General features: G+C 39.6%; 2 protein-coding genes across 3 annotated transcripts in view; one reads left to right on the top strand and one right to left on the bottom strand.

The window, feature by feature from the left end:
* LOC130905993 (aryl hydrocarbon receptor-like) overlaps positions 1–17,723 on the bottom strand; it is a 34,421-nt gene extending 16,698 nt beyond the window's left edge. The window contains exons 1-4 of the mRNA XM_057819828.1: positions 17,260–17,723; positions 14,132–14,310; positions 4,071–4,171; positions 3,921–4,010 (exon numbers count right to left, since the gene is read on the bottom strand). Coding sequence (XP_057675811.1) covers positions 3,921–4,010; positions 4,071–4,171; positions 14,132–14,310; positions 17,260–17,318 — 429 coding nt within the window. The 5' untranslated portion in view covers positions 17,319–17,723. The remainder of the gene's footprint in view (positions 1–3,920; positions 4,011–4,070; positions 4,172–14,131; positions 14,311–17,259) is intronic.
* si:ch73-234b20.5 (uncharacterized protein LOC449923 homolog) overlaps positions 16,974–25,219 on the top strand; it is a 17,076-nt gene continuing 8,830 nt past the window's right edge. The window contains exons 1-2 of one of the 2 annotated variants that reach the window (XM_057819834.1): positions 16,974–17,134; positions 21,347–21,614. In XM_057819834.1, coding sequence (XP_057675817.1) covers positions 21,612–21,614 — 3 coding nt within the window. In that variant the 5' untranslated portion in view covers positions 16,974–17,134; positions 21,347–21,611. The other variant, XM_057819833.1, reaches the window with a different exon arrangement.

The raw sequence follows: 25,219 nt of genomic DNA, 5'->3' as shown, positions 1-25,219 counted from the left end.
CACAAATGTGATCCTTTTGAATCCTCTCCTCTGTGTGTCTGCAAAACCGCATGTTTTTTTTTTTTTTTTTTTTTTTTTAATATATTAAACTTTCCCAGCGTTATTTCATTGTGTAAATGATTTTATAATGATCACAAAAATATGCAGACTATTTAAACATTAAGAAAACTTGCGTTTTTTTCTGCCAACTGAGAATTCGTTCCGAAAGACACTTTTTTATGCACACAAAGGCAACACAAATGTGATCCTTTTGAATCTTCTCCTCTGTGTGTCTGCAAAACCGCATGTTTTTTTTTTTAATATTAAACTTTCCCAGCGTTATTTCGTTGTGTAAATGCTTCTATAATGATCACAAAAATATGTAGACTATTTAAACATTAACAAATATGCGTTCTTTCTGCCATCTCGAAGAAATGAAAATAAATTGCTGCTGCTGCGTTTTTTTTTTTTCCTCGCGTCACTCCAAGCCGGGTCGGGCTTCAATACCAGCGGGCCGTGTCGGGTCGGGCTGGATTTTTTAGGCTCCATCTAACCTCTACTATCTCTCTGCTCTCTCGATTGCAAAAAAATGATATTTCCTCATGTTGAAACAGATTGTTATGGCTGCTAAAATGCTGCTGCACTTCATTTTAATTCATTATTTTTTATCGTTATGTGGTAGTTACTGATTGCATTTCTAAGTTGATTGCACATATATAGTGGGCTAGGACTACATTTTACTTTTGTTCTGGACTGCAATTTAGTTGGATGTTTTGTTTGCAACTGAACTGATCCCTGGATTGATATTGCGATAAAGATGCTGCTGCACTACAATATTTTCTTTGTCGCTTTCTTTAATATTTACTTGAATATTTTTATCGATGGGTTGTTGTGACTAAAATACAGTGACTGTTATTACTGATTTTGCACAGGAGTTCAGATATTGCACTGTGTGAAAGGCTGCTACTGTGTGTAAAAAAAAAAAAAAAAAAAAAAAGAGAAAGCCCTGGTCTCATTCAAAGCACCAATTAAATGCTGTGGTTTTTTTTTTATTTTTATTTTTTTTAAATATATATCTAAAAGTATTTTCATTTGACTTCAACCAGGAGTGACACAAGAGCCAATAAAAAAGTTGTTTAATGTCTGACCGCTTGTGTTGCCTCATGATTCACAAAAAATATGCTTTGCTTTAGAATTTTAATGCATCCCAGGCTTTAAGGCATCGCGATGCATTGCCGAATCGAACTGAATCGAATCATGACCCTCTGAATCGAATCGTGGCCCTCCGAATCGTAATCGAATCGAATCGTGAGGGCAGTACCGATGCACACCTCTAGACCCTATAGTGGGATACCCAGGAAGCCAGGCTGGATTTTCCAAAATTTACCTGAGAAAGCTAAAACAGTTTTGGAAGAATGTTCTTTGGTTAGATGAGACAAAAGTAGAGCTTTTTGGGTAATGGCATCAACATAGAGTTTACAGGGGAAAAAAACGAGGCCTACAAAGAAAAGAACATGGACCCCACAGTCAAACATGGTGGAGGTTCCCTGATGTTTTGGGGTTGCTTTGCTAACTCTGGCACTGGACTGCTTGACCGTGTGCATGGCATTATAAAGTCTGAAAACTACCAACAAATTTTGCAGCATAATATAAGGCCCAGTGTAAGAAAGCTAGGTCTCCCTCAGAGGTCATGGGTCTTCCAGGAGGACAATGACACCAAAACACTCTTCAAAAAGCACTAGAAAATGGTTTGAAAGAAAGCATTGGAGACTTCTAAAGTGACCAGCAATGAGTCCAGACCTGAATCCCATAGAACACATGTGGAGGGATCTGAAAACGACACCCTTCAAATCTCTGAGACCTGGAGCAGTTGGCCAAAGAAGAATGGTCTAAAATTCCAGCAGAGCATTGTTAAGAAACTCATTGATGGATACCTGAAGCGGTTGTTCGTACTTATTTTGTCTCAAGGTTGTGCTAACAAGTATTAGGCTGTGGGTGCCAATACTTTTGTCCAGTCCATTTTTGGAGTTTTGTGTAAAATGATAGTGATTTATTTATTTTTATTCCCCATTCTCTTTTGTGTTTTTTCATCGCAAGCAAAATAAATTAAGATACAGTGGGGCAAATAAGTATTTAGTCAACGACTAATTGTGCAAGTTCACCCACTTGAAATTATTACAAAGGCCTGTAATTGTTAACATGGGTAAACCGCAACCATGAGAGACAGAATGTGGAAAAAAAAAACAGAGAATCACATTGTTTGACTTTTAAAGAATATATTTGCAAATCATGGTGGAAAATAAGTACTTGGTCAATACCAAAAGTTCATCTCAATACTTTGTTATGTACCCTTTGTTGGCAATAACGGAGGCCAAACGTTTTCTGTAACTCTTCACAAGCTTTTCACACACAGTTTCTGGTATTTTGGCCCATTTCTCCATGCAGATCTCCTCTAGAGCAGTGATGCTTTGGGGGTGTTGTTGGGCAACACGGACATTCAACTCCCTCCACAGATTTTCTATGGGGTTGAGATCTGGAGACTGGCTAGGCCACTCCAGGACCATGAAAAGCTTCTTACGAAGCCACTCTTTTGTTGCCCTGGCTGTGGGTTTGGGATCATTGTCATGCTGAAAGACCAAGCCACGTCTCATCTTCAATGCTCTTGCTGACGGAAGGAGATTTTCACTCAAAATCTCTCGATACATGGCCCCATTCATTCTTTCCTTTACACAGATCAGTCGCCTGGTCCCTTTGCAGAAAACCAGCCCCAAAGCATGATGTTTCCACCCCCATGCTTCACAGTGGGTATGGTGTTCTTCGGATGCAACTCAATATTCTTTCTCCTCCAAAAACGAGAACCTGTGTTTATACCAAAAAGTTCTATTTTGGTTTCATCTGACCATAACACATTCTCCCAGTCCTCTTCTGGATCATCCAAATGCTTACTTGCGAACCGGAGACTGGACGTGTCCTGGCTTCAGCAGGGGGATACGTCTGGCAGTGCAGGATTTGAGTCCCTGGCGGCGCATTGTGTTACTGATAGTAGCCTTTGTTACTGTGGTCCCCGCTCTCTGTAGGTCATTCACTAGTTCCCCCTTGTGTGGTTCTGGGATTTTTGCTCATCGTTCTTGTTATCATTTTGACGCCACGGGGTGAGATCTTGCATGGAGCCCCAGATCGAGGGAGATGATCAGTAGTCCTGTATGTCTTCCATTTTCTAATAATTGCTCCCACAGTTGTTTTTTTTTTACACCAAGCGTTTTACCTATTGCAGATTCAGTCTTCCCAGCCTGGTGCAAGTCTACAATTTTTTCTCTGGTGTCAGTCCACAGCTCTTTGGTCTTGGCCATAGTGGAGTTTGGAGTGTGACTGACAGATTGTGGACAGGTGTCTTTTATACCGATAATGAGTTAAAACAGGTGACATTAATACAGGTAACGAGTGGAGCCTTGTTAGACCTCGTTAGAAGAAGTTAGAACTCTTTGACAGCCAGAAATCTTGCTTTTTTTTTTTTTTGGTGACCAAATACTTATTTTCCACTCTAATTTGGAAATACATTCTTTAAAAATCAAACAATCTGATTTTCAGTTTTTTTCCCCCACATTCTCTCATTGTTGAGGTTTACCCATGTTGACAATTACAGGCCTTTCTAATCTTTTCAAGTGGGAGAACTTGCACAATTGGTGGTTGACTAAATACTTATTTGCCCCACTGTATTACTACCACCAAAGCATTTGTAATTGCAATCCTTTTCTGAGAGAAATTGAGCATTATCTGACAGAATTGAGGGGTGCCAATACTTTGGGCCAGCACTGTAATCTCGCAATCAAAATGGCTCGGAATTCTAGCGCCATCAATGGCAGCCAAAGAATTCAATGAGTACACTCCAACAAGGGTCGCCAACCTTTTTTGGAATAAGTGCAACAAAGTTGAAGTCCTACCTGATGGAAGCCTAGGTAGTCCTGGATGGTGGGTGACGTGTAGAAGATGGTGCCGTCCCCTGTGACCACCAATACAAAGCCATGGAGCGACTGCGGGAGAGGCCAATTAGTGAGGACAACTAGAAACCCTGCGAATGACCGGCGTTGTACCTTGAGAAGGAGCTCGCCCTCAGAGAAACCGACGCCGTCCAGTGACACAGAGCGGCCATTACTATCGTGGCGAGAGAGCTGCGTGTCCGTCCTGCGCTGCCCTGCAAGAGAAATTATTCCTTTTCAAAAGGGTGCTGGAATTTTGAAATTGAAGATTACATTTAAAATATTAGTTCATTCGCTCCCATTCCTCCCCACTTCAAACGGATTGGATGTTTATAACAGTCAGTGGCAACCAATGAGTTTAATTTTAGGGCATTTCAGGTCATTTGCTGTTGATATTCAGTCACTTCCTGTTGATTTTGGGGCATTTATGGGTCACTTTCAGTTGTTTTTTTTTGTACTTTCTGATGATTTTGGAGCATTTCCAGGTCACATTGGGTCACTTTTGGGGTATTTCTGGGTCACTTTCTGTTGATTTTTGGTACCTTTGGTACATTTCGGAACATTTCCTGTTCATGTTAGGGAATTTTCAGATGCTTTCCTGATCATTGGTCACTTCCTGTTGAGTTTGGGTTGTTGAACAGAAATCGAGAGTAAATGACTCATAAATGCCCCAAGAAATGCCCTAAAATGAGTAGAAAGTAGAGCTGCAGCTATCAGTTATTATAGCAGTCGATTCAGCTATCAACAAGTGAGTTCAAATCAACAAGTAATCAGACATTTAATGTGTTGCAGAAAAACTGGGAGACGTAAAACAAAGGCATGCTAAGAGTGCACTTTCAAGAGAGCATTAAAAGTGACTACAAAATAAAATTCACGAGTGTTTCTTCAAGCTAAGCACAATTTCACTCTCATTAAAACAAATTAAAATACCTGAGCTTAGCCTCAAAAGTATAAAACAATAGTAATAACAATAAATGAGGATGAAAGTACAACAAAAGAACAATTGGCTAACTTGCATCAGATTTTTTTTTTCAATGCTCTTAACAAATCGTTCAAACACATATTACCACAAAAAACAGCTTAATATACCCATAAATTTAAATTATGAATGCATTAAAAAAACCTATTAGCTCAAATAAAAACTTACCTTCTGTTGGTCTTAACAAGGAGCAGCTGGATTTAGCCATGTTAAATGAGTTGTCATATTCAATGTTGCCACTAGAGGGCAGTGTATCCACCCAAATCAATAAAACTAACTGCAAACACATTAAAAACAAACAATTTCAATGCCCCTTTAATTAAATGAATACTTGAAGCAGCAAAATTTGATTTGAAGCTTTTTTTCTAATCGAATTACTCAAGTTAATCGACTACTGTAATCTTCGGACGTTAAATTGCACTTGACAATAAGCCGCCACCCACCAAATTTGACACCAAATTGTCATTCGTTCATAGATAAGCCGCAGTTGTCCTCAATGTATGATGCAATATTTATAACAAAAGATATTAACCGGTAACACTATATTTGATAGCGGCATCGTAAGACTGTCATAAGACCAAATGAACCGCCATTAAGCTTTGAACAGATTGGCTGCAAAGCTTTATTGCTTCAAGAAGCTTCATTTGGCCATCACTGCAGTCAACCTCTGCTGCCACCTTCTGTCAACACTGTTGTCGCCTAACATGCCTCCAAACATGCACTGCAGTGCTACAGATGTAAATAACATTCAAAATTCATGTTCTGTGCAAATTATTTCTTCAGTTACTGTTCCAGTTGTTTCATTAATTGCGAGGTGGTAACACCTTTTTTGACTGTGGCACCATAATACTGTCATTAGACAATCATAATTATGACATGACACTGACATGAGCATTAATGAATGCTGATGGCAGATGCCATTTTGTGTCATCTGACAAATTATCCCACTTTTGAATGGATGGGAGATCCGAGTGGGACATAAATGGAGTTAGTGACATAATTCATAATGTCATTAATGCCCATGATGTCATAATTATGACGGTTTTACGACAGTATTATGAAACCGCTGACAAAGAAGTGTTACCTATTAACCCAAAAAAAATCAACAAATAAGCCGCACTGGAAAATAAGCCACACACTTCAAAATAAGAGAGTAGCAGGTTATAGTTCTAATATTACGGCAATTGTTGCAGCACTAGTAGAAAGTGACCTGTAAATGCCCCGAAAATTTTGGTAGCAACCTGTTGGTTTTGGGGATTTTTCTGGGTCACTTCCTGTTGATTTGGAGGCATTTATGAGTCATTTCCTGTTGATTTTGGGTTGTTGAAAAGGAAGTGACCTGTAAATGCCCCTAAAATAAATAGGAAGTGACCCATGTTCATTCACCCCCTTCCAGTCTAAATGGATTGGGTGTCTAGCGCCGTCAATGGCAGCCATTGAGTTAACTGAGAAACTAGTGGAAGATTTAGATAGCAACTTGTTGGTTCCTTTAAACAGTGACACTTTTTTGAAGGGAACGTCAGACTTAAAGACTTGTAGGGTCTAATAAGCCACAATTGTTCTCTTTGACTAAAATATGTTATTAGAAACACATGCAGTGGGGCAAATAAGTATTTAGTCAACCACCAATTGTGCAAGTTCTCCTACTTGAAAAGATTAGAGAGGCCTGTAATTGTCAACATAGGTAAACCTTAACCATGAGGGACAGAAGGAGAAGAAAAAAACAGAAAATCACATTGTTTGATTTTTAAAGAATTTATTTCCAAATTAGAGTTGAAAATAAGTATTTGGTCACCAACAAACAAGCAAGACTTCTGGCTGTCAAAGAGGTCTAACTTCTTCTAATGAGGTCTAACAAGGCTCCACTCGTTACCTGTATTAATGTCACCTGTTTTAACTCATTATCGGTATAAACGACACCTGTCCACAAGCTCAGTCAGTCACACTCCAAACTCCACTATGGCCAAGACCAAAGAGCTGTCGACCGACACCAGAGACAAAATTATAGACTTGCACCAGGCTGGGAAGACTGAATCTGCAATAGGTAAAACGCTTGGTGTAAAGAAATCAACTGTGGGAGCAATTATTAGAAAATGGAAGACATACAGGACTACTGATAATCTCCCTCAATCTGGGGCTCCATGCAAGATCTCACCCCGTGGCGTCAAAATGATAACAAGAACGGTGAGCAAAAATCCCAAAACCACACGGGGGCACCTAGTGAATGACCGACAGAGAGCTGGGACCAAAGTAACAAAGGCTACTATCAGTAACACAATGCGCCACCAGGGACTCAAATCCTGCACTGCCAGACACATCCCCCTGCTGAAGCCAGTACACGTCCAGGCCCGTCTGCGGTTCGCAAGAGAGCATTTGGATGATCCAGAAGAGGACTGGGAGAACTTTTTTGTATAAACACAGGTTCTCGTATTTGGAGGAAAAAGAATACTGAATTGCATCCGAAGTACACCATACCCACTGTGAAGCATGGGGGTGGAAACATCATGCTTTGGGGCTGTTTTTCTGCAAAGGGACCAGGACGACTGATCTGTGTAAAGGAAAGAATGAATGGGGCCATGTATCGAGAGATTTTGAGTGAAAATCTCCTTCCATCAGCAAGGGCATTGAAGATGAGACGTGGCTGGGTCTTTCAGCATGACAATGATCCCAAACACACAGCCAGGGCAACAAAGGAGTGGCTTCGTAAGAAGCATTTCAAGGTCCTGGAGTGGCCTAGCCAGTCTCCAGGTCTCAACCCCATAGAAAATCTGTGGAGGGAGTTGAAAGTCCGTGTTGCCCAAAGACAGGCCCAAAACATCACTGCTCTAGAGAAGATCTGCATGGAGGAATGGGCCAAAATACCAGCAACAGTTTTTGAAAAGCTTGTGAAGAGTTACAGAAAACGTTTGGCCTCCGTTATTGCCAACAAAGGGTACGTAACAAAGTATTGAGATTAACTTTTGGTATTGACCAAATACTTATTTTCCACCATGATTTGCAAATGAATTCTTTAAAAATCAAACAATGTGGTTTTCTAGGTTTTTTTCCCCCACATTCTGTCTCTCGTGGTTGAGGTTTAACCATTTTGACAATTACAGGCCTCTCTAATATTTTCAAGTGGGAGAACTTGTACAATTAGTGGTTGACTAAATACTTAAACCCCACTGTTTATTATTGCCATGCATGGAAAAATCTATATTTAGTAATTTTCGACTGACGAAGGGTGCCAATTTTTACGCGCACAATGCACAATGGCGGTGATGACGCGGTTGGGATGGACTGGGAGAATAGCTGTGCTAGCTAGCAAGCGTAGCTAGTATGACGACTGGCATGATTTTGTCACATTCTGCTGCTGGTCAGATTGTTTGGTTACAGATATGTGGGATGAGTTCCCGACATGTTACCTGCATCCAAGTCCAGCTCATCAGCAGTGTCTTTAAACCGATCCTAGGCGGCTTGCCAAGATATTGACTTTTGACAGTTTTTATATCCCTTTATTGCTAGTTGCATCATTGCATTCATTTGTCTGCCTTTCACCGTGGCTTTCCCTCATTTCTTTTTTTTTTTTAATAAAGTGATCCCAACCTATTGTTACGGACCCTCATTGCGTTTCCCTTTTCGCGATCGTGTGTTTCATTGTGTCTTCAATCAACTCTTTTACGCAATCCCTGTTATTGTTGTCTGCTTGCGGTCTGAAGTGAGTCATGTTTTCTAATTCCGTTGTCAAGCCAGCCGCACTTTCTTTTCAGTTGCATTTCCCTCTCAGGTTTTACCGCACAGACAGACAACGCATGTGGGTTGCGATTGCTTTATAAGGAAAATCATGACTAACGTCACGAGGAAGTATAGTCCTGTGGTCTACGCGTTCGTCTGTCGTGTGGGAAATGAGGATTCGAATCTCGCTGGAGACCTTTAGTTCATTGCTTTTGCTGCTCGTTCTGTGAAATATCTACAGTGCTATCCTGCTCATCACTTCTCCGCGGGGTCAAATTCGAAGGGTAGAACCAACAACATGTTTATGTAGCTAACGAGTGAAGTACGTGGAAGTACGTCACCACCCAGAGTGCATTGTGTCGTCAACAACAATGGCGACCTACTAACTAATTCTTCAAACTTTATAAAAACGAAACATTAAGAGAGGGTTGAATATCAAACTATTACAACTCATACTAACATTTATAATTACAGAACTACAAGTCTTTCTGTCCGTGGTTCCCTTTAAAACGATACCTCGACTCTTGACGGCAGCATATTGATAACCTTTTGGATTACAAAGTACAACAATACATCACCATTTCGATAATTTTTGGACTGGATGTGTGAAAAACTGAAGAAATGGCCATTGTTGAGTTGAAGTGCTACAACAGGAGTCCCCAAACTTTTTCCTGTGAGGGCCCTTCTCTGATAAGGGGCCGGGGTCAGTTTGTAACAGAAAAAGCGTGACGATTGCAGGAGTGCCTAAATGTAAAAATGTATTGTTTTTCAGAAAGCCACAATCAAATAACCCTTTCTGGATTCTTCACGGAACAAAAGTAAATAAAATAAAAATAATATAATATAATATAATATAATATAATTAGGGCTGTCAAAATTAGCCCGTTAACGGGGGGTTATTAATTTTTTTGATTAATCACGTTAAAATATTTGACGCAATTAACGCACATGCCCCGCTCAAACAGATTAAAATGATTGGTGTTTGGCGCCCTCTGCTGGCGCTTGGGTCCAACTGATTTTATGGCTTAATACCTTGAGTGAGCATGGTGTAATTATTGACATCAACAATGGCGAGCTACTAGTTTATTTTTTGATTGAAAATTTTACAAATTTTAATAAAACGAAACCATTTAGAGGGGTTTCAATATAAAATTTCTATAACTTGTACTAACATTTATCTTTTAAGAACTACAAGTCTTTCTATCCATGGATCACTTTAAAAGAATGTTATGTTGTTATGTTATGTACGTTAATGTTAATGCCATCTTGTTGATTTATTGTTATAATAAACAAATACAGTACTTATGTACAGTATGTTGACTGTATAAATCCGTCGTCTTATCTTTCCATTCCAACAATAATTTACAGAAAAATATAGCATATTTTATAGATGGTTTGAATTGCGATGAATTAATTTTTAAGCTGTAATTAACTCGATTAAAATATAATAATATAATATAATAATAAATAATAAATAATAACACTATTAATTAAATAGATAATAACCAAATAATCCTCTCTGGGTTCTTCACAGAAAAAAGCCAGGAAATAAAACTATTGAAAAAAATATATACATATATTTTTTTTTCAGGGGGCTGGACCAAATGTGGCTGCGGGCCGTGTCCGGCCCGCGGGCCGTAGTTTGGGGACCGCTGTGCTACAACGTAGTGGCTAAGCTAAAGGTCGCTTATGCTAGCACTAGCAGCAGTACTGTTATTTTTGACTTTGTGCGACAATGCAGTAGTTTTGGCAACTATTCAACTGGTTTGAACTGACTTTAGTTTTTTTCTTTGCATGACACATTTTTCACAAATTCGATTTCTACTCCAGAGCAAATTATAGTCCGGAAAATACGGTACATTTAAAAGAACTTCTTCCAGGCTTAATCTAATCTCCCATCAGCTCCCTTTTCCCTTACGGTAATGATTGTATGGCACGCAAAGCGGCTTCCTCCCCCCCGACTCCACTCCTCGCTTTTCAAAACAAAGCCGCCGGATCGGCCGCTCATCTCCCTCCGCGAGCCCAGGAATTTCCCTTGACAAGTCGGTCAAGAAGCGGGCATCACGTGACCGCAAAGAATCCTCCCGCTTGTTGTTGTAGCAGGAGCCCGCTCGGGGACGCCTTCCAACTCCCCGCTTCATCTTTCAGGGCGAAAGAAGCTATCCGATCTGCGCGCCACGTCCATTATTCATGCGGCGGGGTGCTCTACCGCCATTGCAAAAAATTGTTTTGTGCCACGTTGCCTTCAAAATCTTACAAAAACGGACTTTTATACTGAACCGAGCACAAGACACGGCCGATTTGAAACCATGATATTGGCAATCAGATGGTAGCTCCTCCAATGTCAACTAAGGGTGGGAACTGATACGATACTAGAGGTCAACCGATATGGGATTTTCAAAGGCCGATGCCGATTTTTAAAATAAAAATTCAGCCGATTGCCAATGTAAGTAAAACAATCTTTCTGTAAACGTACATTTTCAAAGTTCAAGTGGTCTTCTGCGACTTCATTTTCTAACACTGGCCACTCGGTGGTGCAAAAAGCATAACGAACAAAGATCACACAAACAGTGAACATCACAGTTTTGCTATTATATCAGCTAATATTGAAAAAAGTCTCTATTGTCTCGGTCGGCTAATGTACCCTCATAAGAAAGATTATCCAACATCCTATTAAATAGGTTGGTAGCCGATTGTGGAAAAAAGACCAAATATCCGCCCGATATATCGATCAAGGCTCACGATAACGATGATCTCACGGCAATTATCGATACATGGGTCAGGATATCATTCTAGGACGTTCTACGAAACAACTAAAAACAAGCTATTTTCATCTTTCTGGGATGAAATGGAATGGGTTTATTACTAGAAGTGTGCAAAATTCCCGATTCTTAGATTATTCGCGATTCGGCCTTGGAAGATTCGAGAACGATTCACAAACATCCAAATTCCGATATTGAAATATGCCAAGTAAAGCGGAAGTACAACATACTCAGCGCGCCGCGCGGTCTTCAGGACGCAATGAGCAAGAACGGAGCGAGAGTAGCTAAACATCATGCTTCTCATTACCCGGCCCCTCGGGTAATGCCAATGCTCAACTCACGGCTCTAGCTCAACTCATGCCACGAGATAAAAAAAAAAAACACAACAACATACCTGACTGCTGCCGAAAAGCTGCTACAAAGTACATCCACATAATGTTACGGTAGATATTATTTATAGAGGACTAGATGCACCATAGATTCGGTAGCGTGAACAGCACATCTACAAAAAAAGCTAGACGAGGGCGTTAGTAAACGGCCGCCATCTTAAGGCAGTATACTTCCCTGCAAGGCTGTTGTAGCGAACCTTCCAAGCAAACCCAATTAACTTTTTATCTAAAATACTCGTAAATCAGTAAAATATTGACTTGAATCTATCTTTAAAACAGTTTAAAAATTTTCACATGTCAAAAGTAGACAAAAGGAAAATTATGGAATAACGGGAGCAATTTTAACAACTTTAACGGTTGATTCACAACATTAAATTAATTGAATGTAGTTTAAAGCTGCTGATACAGAATGGGGACTGGAGTTTTTTATTTACTGTTATTTTTGTATATTTGTTTACTGCTATATGTTAACTTGATACTGAAATAGTAGTTTGGTTTAGCCTGAGAGTATTTTTGAACAATTTTGGAACTAATGTACAAAACATTTTAAAAAATTTAAAAAATAAAAAAAAAGGAGGGGGCTGCATCCATAATCGTTTTATAATCGAATCGGAGCCTCTGAATCCTAATCGAATCGTTAGGTGGCCAAAGATTCCCAGCTCTATTTATTACTAGTAGATGTCCAATCTGTTTCAAGTGGGAGGGATGGCAGTGGCCAATGCCAGGCAGTGAGTTCATTTTGGGGCATTTATCGGTCACTTCCCGTTGTTTTTGGATTACTGACTAGAAAGACTCAAAATTCGGGATATTTACGGGTCACTTCCTGTAGTTTTATGGGTATTTGGTCACTTCCTGTTGATTTTAGGGCATTTAGGGGTCACTTCCTGTTGATTTTAGGGCATTTACGAGTCACTTCCTGTTGATTTTAGGTTACTGAATAGGAAGTGACTCAAATTTTGGGGCATTTACAGGTCACTTCCAGTTGATTTGGGGGCTTTTACAGGTGACTCTGTACATTTGGGGGATTTACGGGTGACTTCCTGTTAATTTTACGTCACTTCCTGTTTATTTTGGGTCACTTCCTGTTAATTTTGGGTCACTTCCTATTGGTTTTGGGACACTCACAGGTCACTAACTTCCTGTTGATTTTAGGTTACTGAATAGAAAGTGACTCAAATTTGGGGGGATTTACGGGTCACTTTCTGTTGATTTTGGGGCTTTTACAGGTGACTTCCTGCTAATTTTGGGGCTTTTACAGGTGACTTCCTGTTCATTTTGGGCCACTTCCTGTTAATCTGGGTCACTTCCTGTTAATTTTGGGCCTTTCACAGGTTTTGGGGCATTTACGTGTCACTTCTTGTTAATTTTAGGTTACTGAATAGAAAGTGACTCAAATTTTGGGGCATTTACGGGTCACTTCCTATTGATTTTGGGGCTTTTACAGGTCACTCTCTGTAGATTTTGGGGCATTTACAGGTCACTTCTTGTTGATTTTGTTCCTGAATATAAAGTGACTTAAATTTGGGGACATTTCTGGGTCACTTCCTGTAGGTTTTGGGGCATTTACAGGTGGTCACTTCCTGTTGATTTTAGGGCCACTTCCTGTTCATTTTGAGGCATTTACAATTCACTTTCTGTAAATTTTGGGTCACTTCCCGTTCATTCTGGGTCACTTCCTGTTTATTTTGGTGGCATTTAAAAGTCACTTCCTGTTAATTTTGGGTCACTTCCTGTTTATTTTGGGCCATTTACAAGTCACCTTCTGTTAATTTTGGGTCACTTCCTGGTAATTTTGGGTCACTTCCTATTGGTTTTGGGGCATGCACAGATTACTTCCTATTGGTTTTGGGACATTCACAGGTCACTAACTTCCTGTTGGTTTTGGGACATTTATGGGTCACATCCTGTTAATTTTGAGGCATTTACGGGTCACTTCCTGTAGGTTTTAGGGCATTTAAAGGTCACTTCCTGTTAATTTTGGGGAATTTACAGGTCACTTCCTGTTGACTTTGTTCCTGAATACAAAGTGACTTAAATTTGGGGACATTTCTGGGTCACTTCCTGATGATTTTGAGTCACTTACTACTGACAAATCCAAAATCAACAGAATGTGATTTTGTTGTTCTGAATTAAACCAGACTTTCCTAATCATCCTAACCACACTATCTTTGTTAAAAACCACTAGCGAAACATCGAGCTTCTATTTCTGGTGCTTTTTTTTTTCTTTTGTAGCTGCTTGTGTTTGGAGACTAACTTCTGTCATTCTAGTTTCTTTCCCTACTGAGCATCCCCTCCTTGACAGACCAGCATCCACCTCTGCAATGAACCTACCATGGAAGTAACTCTTGGCTTTGAGGTATCCCACGCTGAGCCGCAGCACCGATAGCTTGTCCAGGCGGTTGCGTACATCTTCGGAGAAAGGAAGCAGGCTGGTCAGACGCTCCAGTTCCACGTTCAGGCGGTCTCGGTGCCGTTTGGACGGGTTGGTCTTCACGGGGGGAGGCGCGGCGCTGGACCAAAAACAAAAAAGAAAAAAAATTAAGCCACAAAAAGCCAAAAAAATAAAGTGGGAACCTCTTCTGCTGCAGCTTCTGCTGTGAATTAGAATGAGTTTATCACTAGTAGACGTCCAATCCATTTGAACTTCAAAACGGATTGAACGTCTATGGCCGTCATTGGCAGCCAATGTCAGGCAATGAGGTAATTTTGGACCATTTAAAGTGCCTGTGACATGAAAAAGCATGTTTATTTCATAATACACGCTGTATTTTATGCTCCTGAATGAAATGGACCGCTTGGATGTGTGTGGAAGAGATCGCTTTATTTATTTAGTTTTTTGAATCCCGCGCCATGAAAATGAGTGACTTCCGGCGACAATCTCGGAAAGAAAGAGGGCGCTGTGACGTGTACGGAGGAAGGAGTCCTCTTCACTATATAGCCGTACTGTTGTATGAGGACTAAGGATTCAGCTGATTTTGCGGATTAATACGTTTATTTTTCGCATCACGCCAGCCAAACGGCAGCAGAAAAATGTTGCTGTATGAGGGAGAGGTATGTGCGCCTTTTTGGGGTTTCAAAAGGTTCCCATCCACTGGTGGATATTGGCCAAAACAAGCGCTACTACTGTGGGACCATGGGACTTACAAGAAGTGAGTAAACATCGTGTTTTGTATTACGTCAAATACTGGGATCAGCTGTCACGCCTCCTCGTTTGTTTACATTCTCCGAAGCAGGAAAGGGAAATGACATATGCCCGATTTAGGTGGCATAAAACATCGTTCGGGAGGTGCGACAGTAAAGGTGAAGTCGACAGTTTTGACTATTATGGAGTAATTTTACCATGTCGTCTTGAATAAATGCATTTTTATTAGTTCATATACCATTTAGCACAAGACATGTCGTGTCATGACCATGCCATTTATTTAGCTATTGAGGAAAAATACTTGGATAAAAAGAATATCTTGTATAAATATTGGAGTAGAGAGACTGAAACAATGACATTTTGCGGCTCTCTTCGTCACTTATTCCTCGTTGTGAAAAATTCTTCTCAATGGGCTGCATACTGAATCAGATGAAATCGTGACTCCGCTGACGTCATTCACCTGTTGGGGACGCTAGAGTCCTATAATGGTAGGCGTGGCTAACCGGCAGATTAAAAAACTAATTTCTCGTCATCTGCGCTTTGCTAAACAGTTGTATGTAGCCGAATCGTCTCAAAATATGATTCTAATTCACATAATAATCCGATTTAAGATTTTTTTTTCTCCTGTCGTACGCACTTTAATGTTTAGACTGCGTGTACATTTGTTAAATATGTTAAATTGAAAGCTGGTAAATAAATCAACGAGAAACAGTTCATTTGTATTTCATTTATTGATACAGATATTCAAATTGTATAACAGTCTGCTTGGGCGAATTTATCGTCATTTCTCGTTATCGAGGTATATCTGCTTTAAGGCCACCCCATTCTGGAGTGCTGCAATGCATGCTAGGAGGCATGTTGGACAACAACAGTGTTGACAGCAGGTGGGAGCAGAGGTTGACTGTCTCCCCAAGTTAACAGTGATGGCCAAATTGAGCCGTCTTGAAGCCATGAAGCTTTGCAGCTAATTGGTTCAAAGCTTCATGGTGGTTCATTTGGTCTTATGGCAGTCTTATGATGCCGCTGTCAAATAAAGTGTTACCCATTATCTTTTGGTGTAAATATCTCATAATACAATGAGGACAGCTGCTGCTTATAGTCCATTGCAGCTTAATCTATGCACAAATGCCGTTTTCGTGTCAAATTTGGTGGGTGGCGGCTTATAGTCAAGTGCGCCTTATCGTGCGAAAATTACGGTAACAGAAAAAGACAATTAATGCCCCTAAAAGGAAAAGGAAGTGGACGAAAATAAACAAGAAGTGACCTGGAAATGCCCAAAAGTCAAAAGGAAATGACCTGAATGAACTGGAAGTGGGCTAAAATTAATAGGTAGGGACTCGTAATTAGTGCTGCAATGATTAATCGAGTAACTCGGGTATTCGATTATAAAAAAATATTCGAATTAAACTTTGTTGCTTCGTTTAAATAAAGTGGCGTTGTCATGGTTTATTTTGAAAATGTGTTTACATTTCGTTTTATTGATTAGGGTGGATACAATGCCCTCTGGTCTGCCTCATTTCACATGGTGGAATCCAACTGCTCCCTGTTAAGACCAACGTAAGCCAAGTTTTTGTTTGAGCTAATGTTTTTAATGGATTTGTAATTCAGTTTATAGGTATGTTGAGACGTTTTTTGTGGGTTTTATGTGTCTGAACCATTTGGTAAGAACATTGTAAAAAAAAAAAAAAAAAAGCATTTTATAGCATTTAAGCTTGCAGATTTTTGCTTTGTAAAGTCAGCCAATTTTTCTTTTGTTGTACATAGATCCTCAAATATTTTTTTGATCCGACTACTCGATTAATCGTCTACTAAAATAATCGATAGTTGCAACCCTACTCGTAATTACCCCGAAATCAACAGGAAGTGACCGATGAACAGAAAGTGGCCCGTAAATGCCTCAAAATGAACAAAGTGAGCCAACATCAACAGGAAATGACGTGAAATGCCTCACAATCAACTCACTGCCAGGCATTGGCTGCCACTGACGGCCATAGACGTCCAATTCAAGCATATGCTGGATTTTTTTAGCAAAGGGGAGTGAGTTGAGGAACTTCATTTTCAACAAAAAGTCTTTTGAGTGCGTCATAGATAAATAATAGACGCTATTTGGCGCCATCAATCACCTCACCTGTCTCTCACATCCTGGAAACGACCAACCTCGGCTGAACAAGGACAACGTAAACCGCATTCTGGTGATGACGCAAGAATTAACGAACGCCGTAAAATGACGTAGCCGACTTGAAGATGATGACGTTTATCATAGCAATCGTTTGAAGTCTTGAGTTTGTGTAAATAAGTCCGTGTAAAGAGCACCTACTTCTTCTGGACGGGCTTTTTCCTCCTCTTCACCGCGTACACGCCGACATTTCCCTGCATGGTGGCGCTCGGGTTAGTTACAGCCGATGTTTTTCTTCACTTCAGTGGGAGGAAGGCATCCAGAAGTGGCATTTGACGCCAATAACAAGTCTCGGTGTTTCCACTTTGACTCTAAAAAGACGTGTTATCCAAACTATTCGACGCGAGCCGAGGAAAAGAACATTTACGCAAACTCTAGCCAAGTTTTCCAGCAGTCTCGCTGCCCGTGAGTGTACAAACCTGCCCCCTTTCCTCTTCCGCCAATCAGGTCGCTCGATACAAGAACACTCGTTTATGTCGCCACTTGCTATTGGAGAAAACTTTGCTCTTTGTTTAGACCAAAACTAACAAACGTCAAATGTACATTTCCTGTAAGCTAGTTCTCTATTCGACAAACTTGTATGTTTACCGTTTATTTAGGCGTTTCAAGACATGCGTAGCACATTTTGAGCATGATTTTGCAACAGTTGACGCCTCTTCCTGTTGCCAAGTTTTGGCGTACGGCGGACCACAGTGACCCCTAGCGGTAATGAGTAGTAATTGCAAGGCGGTCACTGCGTTGTAAGTACAGCGGGCTGCCAACGTAGATATCTTATGTAAGGCTAGATGTCCAATGACTCAGATGATTGGTAATTATTTGTTTTACAGGGCAGTTATTTAACTCTGCGTCTGTAATTGACGGCACTAGACGTCCAATCAATTCTGATTGGGAGAGGATTTGCCCCTTCCAGTCAAAACTGATTGAACATCCATTGCCGTCACTGGCATTGAAACATGAGCAATAACTGCCAGTCCTCCCAGTTTAACTGAATTGGACGTCCATCGTTGTCAATGAAAGGAAATATTTAAAAACTATGAAAAATAACATTGTATTAATTTATATATATACTGTATATATATTTTAGGGCTGTCAAACGATTAAAATTTTTAATTGAGTTAATAACAGTTTAAAATGAATCATAATTAATCGTAATTAATCGCAATTCAAACCATCTATAAAATATACCATATATTTCTGTAAATTATTGTTGGAATGGAAAGATAAGACACAAGATGGATATATACATTCAACATACGGTACATAAGTACTGTATTTGTTTATTATAACAATAAACAAGATGGCATTAACATTATTAACATTCTGTTAAAGCGATCCATGGATAGAAAGACTTGTAGTTCTTAAAAGATAAATGTTAGTACAAGTTATAGAAATTTTATATTAAAACAACTCTTAATGTTTTCGTTTTAATAAAATTTGTAAAATTTTCAATCAAAAAATAAACTAGTAGCCCGCTATTGTTAATGGGTGCTTAAGCCCATAAAATCAGTAAAACCAAGCGCCAGCAGAGGGCGACAAAACTCCAAAAAACAAACGTAACATGTTGGCATTGCACTGTGCTTTCATTTTAATCTGTTTGAGCGGGGCATGTGCGTTAATTGTGTCAAATATTTTAACGTGATTAATTTTTAAAAATCATTACCCCCCGTTAACGCGATAATTTTGACAGCCCTAATATATACAGTATAAATATATTAATGAAGTTTTCTGTTACCAATGGACGCTAATGAGTTAATTTTGGTTCTTTTGAGGTCCTGTCCTGTTGATTTTCTATCACTTCCTGCTAATTTTGGGGCATTCACAGCTCCTACTTGCTGTTCAGTAACCCTAAATCAACAGAAAGTGACCCAGAAATGCCCCAAAATTAACTCATTGGCTTCCATTGACGACCATACATGTCCATTTTGTTAGACGTGGGACGGATGGCAGCGAATGAACAAACTTGAAATCGATTGGAGGTCACTTCCTTGTTGATTTTGGGTTATGGAACAGGAAGTGACCTGTAAATGCCCCAAAATCAACAGGAAGTGACCCCGAAGTGCCCAAAAATTATTTCAGGGGTGTGACAAAATATTGAAATGGTGATATATCGTGATGCTTTGTATCTCAATAGGTTATCGGTATGCTCCTGTCAAGAATCAAGATATCATTTTAAAAAGGTGTCAATTACCTCATTCACTCCCAGCCATTTTCACCGGTGCAACCCCACTCGCTCCCGGCCGTTTTACTGGATTTTAACTGATTTTGGAATAGAAAATTCTGATCCATTGCTATATAAACATGGAACCCACCAAAAGAAGATTAGACTATCTTCTTTCAGCAGGAAAAAAAAGTTATATCTTTTTCCATTCTTTAGGACTTAGCATGAGAAAATAGCTCAGTTTGAGCAATTTTTCAATTTTTGATGAAAAAAAACAGAGAAATTGAGCTTATGAATTTAACACAGCTATATTTGCTTTAGTTACATCCCAAACATCTGAATAATGTTTTCCTTTTACAAAATAACATAAACAACAAGAAAAATACAGCTTTTGATTGCAAAGTAACAATTTATTTACCCATAACTAACTGAGCGATGATGCTGTTGTGGCCGCAACGGCCGGGCAGGGCCGGCCCAGCCTATACGCAGACTATGCAGCTGCTTAGGGCCCCTGACCACTAGGGGACCCCCAATCTGGCAATTGTTTAATTTATATTCTATTTTGTTTCCTACAGTTTGCTTTATTTTTGACTTTTGTGAGTTTTGATACTTGATTACAAGCTTTAAAAAATATATAAGTTCTTCCTTAACTTCTTTCTTTCCTCTTTTAGAAAAAGGTTTGATGCTATCTACTGTTAGTACTGACATTCATTTGGGGTGAGAAGTTTGAAGTATGCAGTGCAACACAATCTGATTAATATACAAAATATGGACGTATGGTTTGGATTGCATGTATGGGGTTCACAGTACACTGCGGCGAAATGGTGGGCCAAAAATATGGGCCCCTTTGCATTATTTTGCTTAGGGCCCCCAAATGGCCTGGGCCGGCCCTGCGGCCGGGGTAAACTTTTCCCTCATCACCGCCTGTCTCATAAAGATAGATTTTTTTGAGTCTTTCCAGCACGGACTCAACAGCATCGTCCGCTGCACTGGTGGTCCCGGTCGTTCTGCTCAGTCGGCCGCTGCCTGGCATCCTGGATGTCCATTCGGTTGTCTTCCGCCGGCGCCCCGGCCGGTAGTTCATTCCGTTGAATCGGGTTGGGGGTCTTACCAAATGCGCTACTGCCCTCCAGTGGCAAGTTTTTTTGCTTTAAAATGGATTTTCAGCTTTGTGCTTTGGAGTTGAATCAGAACCTAGAGATGTCTCTTGTTAAAAAAACATCTTTGGGACACTGAAACAATTAAAAATACAACATTTTTATACGTTTTTGGGAGCAAATGAGTTTAAAAATAAATAAATAAAAAAGGCTGCCATTGACAGTGCTCAACGCCCAATCCATTTAGACTGGGAACGGTTGTTCATTCAAAACAAGAGGATTCACAGTCATTCAGTCCGATTTTCGGGGCGTTTACAGGTCACTTGCTTTTCATTTAAGGGAATTTACAGGTTATTTCCTGTCGAGTTTGAGTCACTGCCATTCATTCCCAGGTCACTTCTTGTTCTGTAACGCAAAATAAACAGCAAGTGACCCAAAAAATATCCCAAAATCAACAGGAAGTAACTGAAAATCAACAGGTGTGACTGACTGAGGTTGTGGACAGGTGTCTTTTATAGCGATAATGAGTTAAAACAGGTGCCATTAATACAGGTAACGAGTGGAGCCTCGTTAGACCACGTTAGAAGAAGTTAGACCTCTGTGACAGCCAGAAATCTTGCTTGTTTGTAGGTGACCAAATACTTATTTTCGTCTCTAATTTGGATAAATTCTTTAAAAATCAAACAATGTGATTTTCTGTTTTTTTTTTCTTCCACGTTCTGTCTCTCATGGTTGAGGTTTACCCATGTTGACAATTACAGGCCTCTCTAATCTTTTCAAGTAGGAGAACTTGAACAATTGGTGGTTGACTACTTATTTGCCCCACTGTAGGGGCAAAGGGGTAGGTGCTTAAGCACCCTCCACCCCCCCGCACATGCCTGTTGTTGATTATGCTGTGTGTAACAAGAGCAGCAATAAGGAAATCAAGCCACGCCATCAGCTGACTTTGCATTTTACTGCTTTCTGCTCTCAGGTGAACTTTGAGCTTCCACGTCCTTCCTGCATTGAGGAAAAAAAAGCTGTACTACATATTCGCTCACAAAAGGAGGAACTGAAAGTGCAGAGATGGCTTCTCGGGCCCTGCCGGTAGCAGCTGTCGTCAAACCAGCGAGACTTTGATTGAGACGGGAGCGAGTTAATGAGTAACAAGTGCAAGCAGTCAAGTCACAAGAAGCAGGAAAGATATTCGCCTGTGTGCCAGTTTGAGTTTGGGATATTAACCGGCCAGTCAAGTCGCTATGGTGAGTGGAGAATTATTTTGGTCACACTTTCTATGCGGGTGTGTGTTTTGAGGTTGTCATGTGACGGACGGACGTGGTCACAAGGGTTTAAGGAAGTTGAGAGTTGGTCACTTTGCCTTTCTCCATTGAGAGGTTTATGGACACAAAGGAACCGCAACGGAAATGGATTGGACATTTATCGGTGTCAATGGTGCAGAGCAGTTGTGTAAAAATTCTGCACTCGCTAAAAAAAAAAAAAGTTATACACAATCAATTAGAGAAATCTTACGTTATATGTGGGTTTAATTTACTAAGATGAACAAATGTTCTCTTATTTGTGATCTGAGTAATTTTTTTATAGGGTGCCATTTGTGCTCCCAGTCATAGGCGGAGTTTGACTTTTGGGGCAGGGGGGGGACAGCATGTTGATGACCCCAAAATGCAGAGTCAGCAATAAATAAGAATATAAATATAAATAAGAATATTCAAAATAATAAGTTGACAATGAGCGTTTTTGTTTCCCATCATTCTTGAGGGGAATTCTAAATCAGGCTGCTTAGGTAATACTTTTCGCCAAGATTGTCAACCATTGAATATGGTATGCCCGATGGTGTCGTGCCAATGTAGTTACCCCAGTCAAAAACTGTATCCCCTGGGCTGAGCCTTATGGAAGTAGATTTGTGTCTTGATTATTCAATCCCAAAAAAATTGCTTCAATAAAAAAAAAAAAAAAGTTGCTTCGCTCAAAATATATATTTTCAACCAAAAAAAAGTCGCTTCAATCCCCCCCAAAAAATTTGTTTGAATTAGGGCTGTCAAAATTATCATGTTAACGGGCGGTAATTAATTTTTTTAAATAATCACGTTAAAATATTTGACGCAATTAACGCACATGCCCCGCTCAGATTAAAATGACAGCAGTGTAATGTCCGCTTGTTACTTGTTACCTGTTTTTTGTTGTTTGGCGCCCTCTGCTGGGGCTTGGGTCCAAATGATTTTATGGGTTTAGGGAGTGACCATGGTGTAATGACATCAATAATGGCGAGCTACGAGTTTATTTTTTGACTGAAAATTTTACAAATTCTAATAAAACGAAAACATTAAGAGGGGTTTTATTATAAAATTCTATAACTTGTACTAACATTTATCTTTTAAGAACAAGTTTTTCTATCCATGGATCGCTTTAACAGAATGTTAATGCCATCTTGTTGATTTATTGTTATAATAAATACAGTACTTTTGTACCGTATGTTGATTGTATATATCCGTCTTGGGTCTTATCTTTTCATTCCATCAATTTACAGAAAAATTTTGCATATTGTATAGATGGTTTGAATTGCGAATAATTACGATTAATTAATTTTTAAGCTGTAATCAACTCAATTAAAAATTGTAATCGTTTGACAGCCCTAGTTTGAATGCAAAAATAAAATTGAAACAAAAAAAAAAATGCATGCGAAAGCTTTTTTTCTTTAAGTTTTTTTTGTTTGAAGCAACTTTTTGATTGAAGTTATGTCGATTTGTGTTTTGGCTTGGACATTTTTGTCATTATTCAATCAAAAAATAATTAGCTAAAAAAAAAAAAAAATTTCAGAAAGAAAAATTTCTTCTTTCCAAAAAAAAAAAAAAAATCAATGATGGTAAAAGTTTTTGAATGCCAAAAAATATTTGAGATTGAAAAGTTTGCATTTGAACACTTAATTTTTCATTGAAAAAGTTTTCTTTTATTGAAGCAATCCTTTTTGTGTTTGGGCCATATTATGAGTAGGACATTTGTGTCTAAATCATTTAATCTCCAAAAAGTTGCTTCAATCAAAAAAAAAAAAAAATTCAATCAAAGAAAAAAAATTATTAGATTTTTTTTTTTTTAATTTATATGCAAAGCAAATGACCATCTAAGTTGCTAATCACATGATCTGTTGGAAAAATAATTTTGACCCATTATAAATTATTTTTTTTTTGTTCATTTCATTCATTTTTGTTGCAGTTTTATTGCTTTACAACTATATATATATATATATATATAGGAAAGTCAATTACATGCAATGACACTTTTCGGCCACCGGGGGACCCCCCTTAAAATACGCTTATGGGCGTGCCCCAAGGTTCCACCCTGGGGCCGCTCCTCTTCATTATTTACATCCTCCCCTTGATTCCATCTACCACAAACACAACATTCACTTCCACTGCTACACGGATGACACCCAGCTTTCCTCAAAACCAACCTTTTTTACTTCCACCCGCCTCCCTCACCCTCTGTTTAGAAGAAATTAACTATTGGTTCTCCTCCAACTTCCTCCTCCTCAATAGTTCAAAATCAGAAGCCCACCTGTCAGCAATAAATCCATGCTCTCTAATGAAAATAACTTCTCTCTTACCATCAACAATGTACCGATCTCTTCTTCTACTCAGGTTGAGTCTCTGGGTGTTATCCTCTGAAGCACGCTCTCCTGCTTCCATATCAACACCACCACCAGACGAGCTTACTTCCACCTTCGCAATATTTCTTGTCTCCTCCCATCTCTCACCCACCATACTGCTTCCACGCTTGTCTGTAGTCTAGTCACTTCCCGGCTCGATTACTGTAATTCACTGCTCTTCGGTCTCCCAAATAAGTTCCTCCAGAAACTGCAGCTCCTCCAAAACTCAGTAGCACACCTCATCACTCGGACCCCCACCACATCACCCCCCATCCTCCATCAACTTCACTGGCTCCCATTCAAACAAAGAATCAACTACAAGATCCTTGTCATTAACTTTAAAGCACTCCTTGACCTGGCGGCTCCCTACTTACGCAATGACCTCTCTAATAATCGCCACCTTCGGCTCTAGTGCTTTTAGTCACTGTGCCCCCCAGCTCGGGAACTTTCTACCCCTCGATCTTCGCAATATAGCAACCATCTCACTTTTCAAAACCAGACGCAAAACACACTTGTTTACTCTTTCTTACCAACCATGATCCTTATCTCTTTTTATTTTTATTTACTTCTATCCTGCTTTTAATCTAATTAGGGCCAGAGCACCAACTGGCGCGAGACCCCTATTGTAATGCAAAGGATTATTCTTTTTTATAGGGCAAACAAAAATGGCCAATTTCAAGGCCTGAACATGCTCGAAAACTCACCAAAATTTGCACATAGATGCGGCTTCGCGTAAATTTTGATAATTTTGCAACGTTGCGAAAAAAAATTAACAAAATGGCTCAATGGGGCCCCCTTGAATTTTTCAAGAAGGCCTCTTCTATTAGGTTTTTTCAACGTAGAGCGATGAAATCTGGTTAGTCGATACGTTGTGCAAAACTGCTCCAAAAAGTCTCTTGCAACCATATTACAAACCCAACAGGAAATCAGGTATTTTGGATGGAATGTGAAATTTTTATCGATTTACAGGGTGCACATTTGACACCTTGGCGCCTAGGGAGTTAGTTGGAGCTTCCTCAAAATTGGTGAGACTGTTCATGAGACATATGAAATCTTAAGTTATCAAAACGGTGAGTTTTCATTCACGGGCCTGACCTGGGTGGGGTACCAAAGTCAACAATTTTTTGGGGAACCCGCCAAATTCAGTAAATGACTAATAACTCCGATATAAGGTGAAGTCTTTTTTTATATCTGGCATGTATGAAA

The sequence above is a fragment of the Corythoichthys intestinalis genome, chromosome 17, assembly GCF_030265065.1.
Source record: "Corythoichthys intestinalis isolate RoL2023-P3 chromosome 17, ASM3026506v1, whole genome shotgun sequence".
NCBI lineage: Eukaryota > Metazoa > Chordata > Actinopteri > Syngnathiformes > Syngnathidae > Corythoichthys > Corythoichthys intestinalis.
Note: the sequence above shows the minus strand (reverse complement) of the source record. Positions and strands in the feature narration are given on the sequence as shown.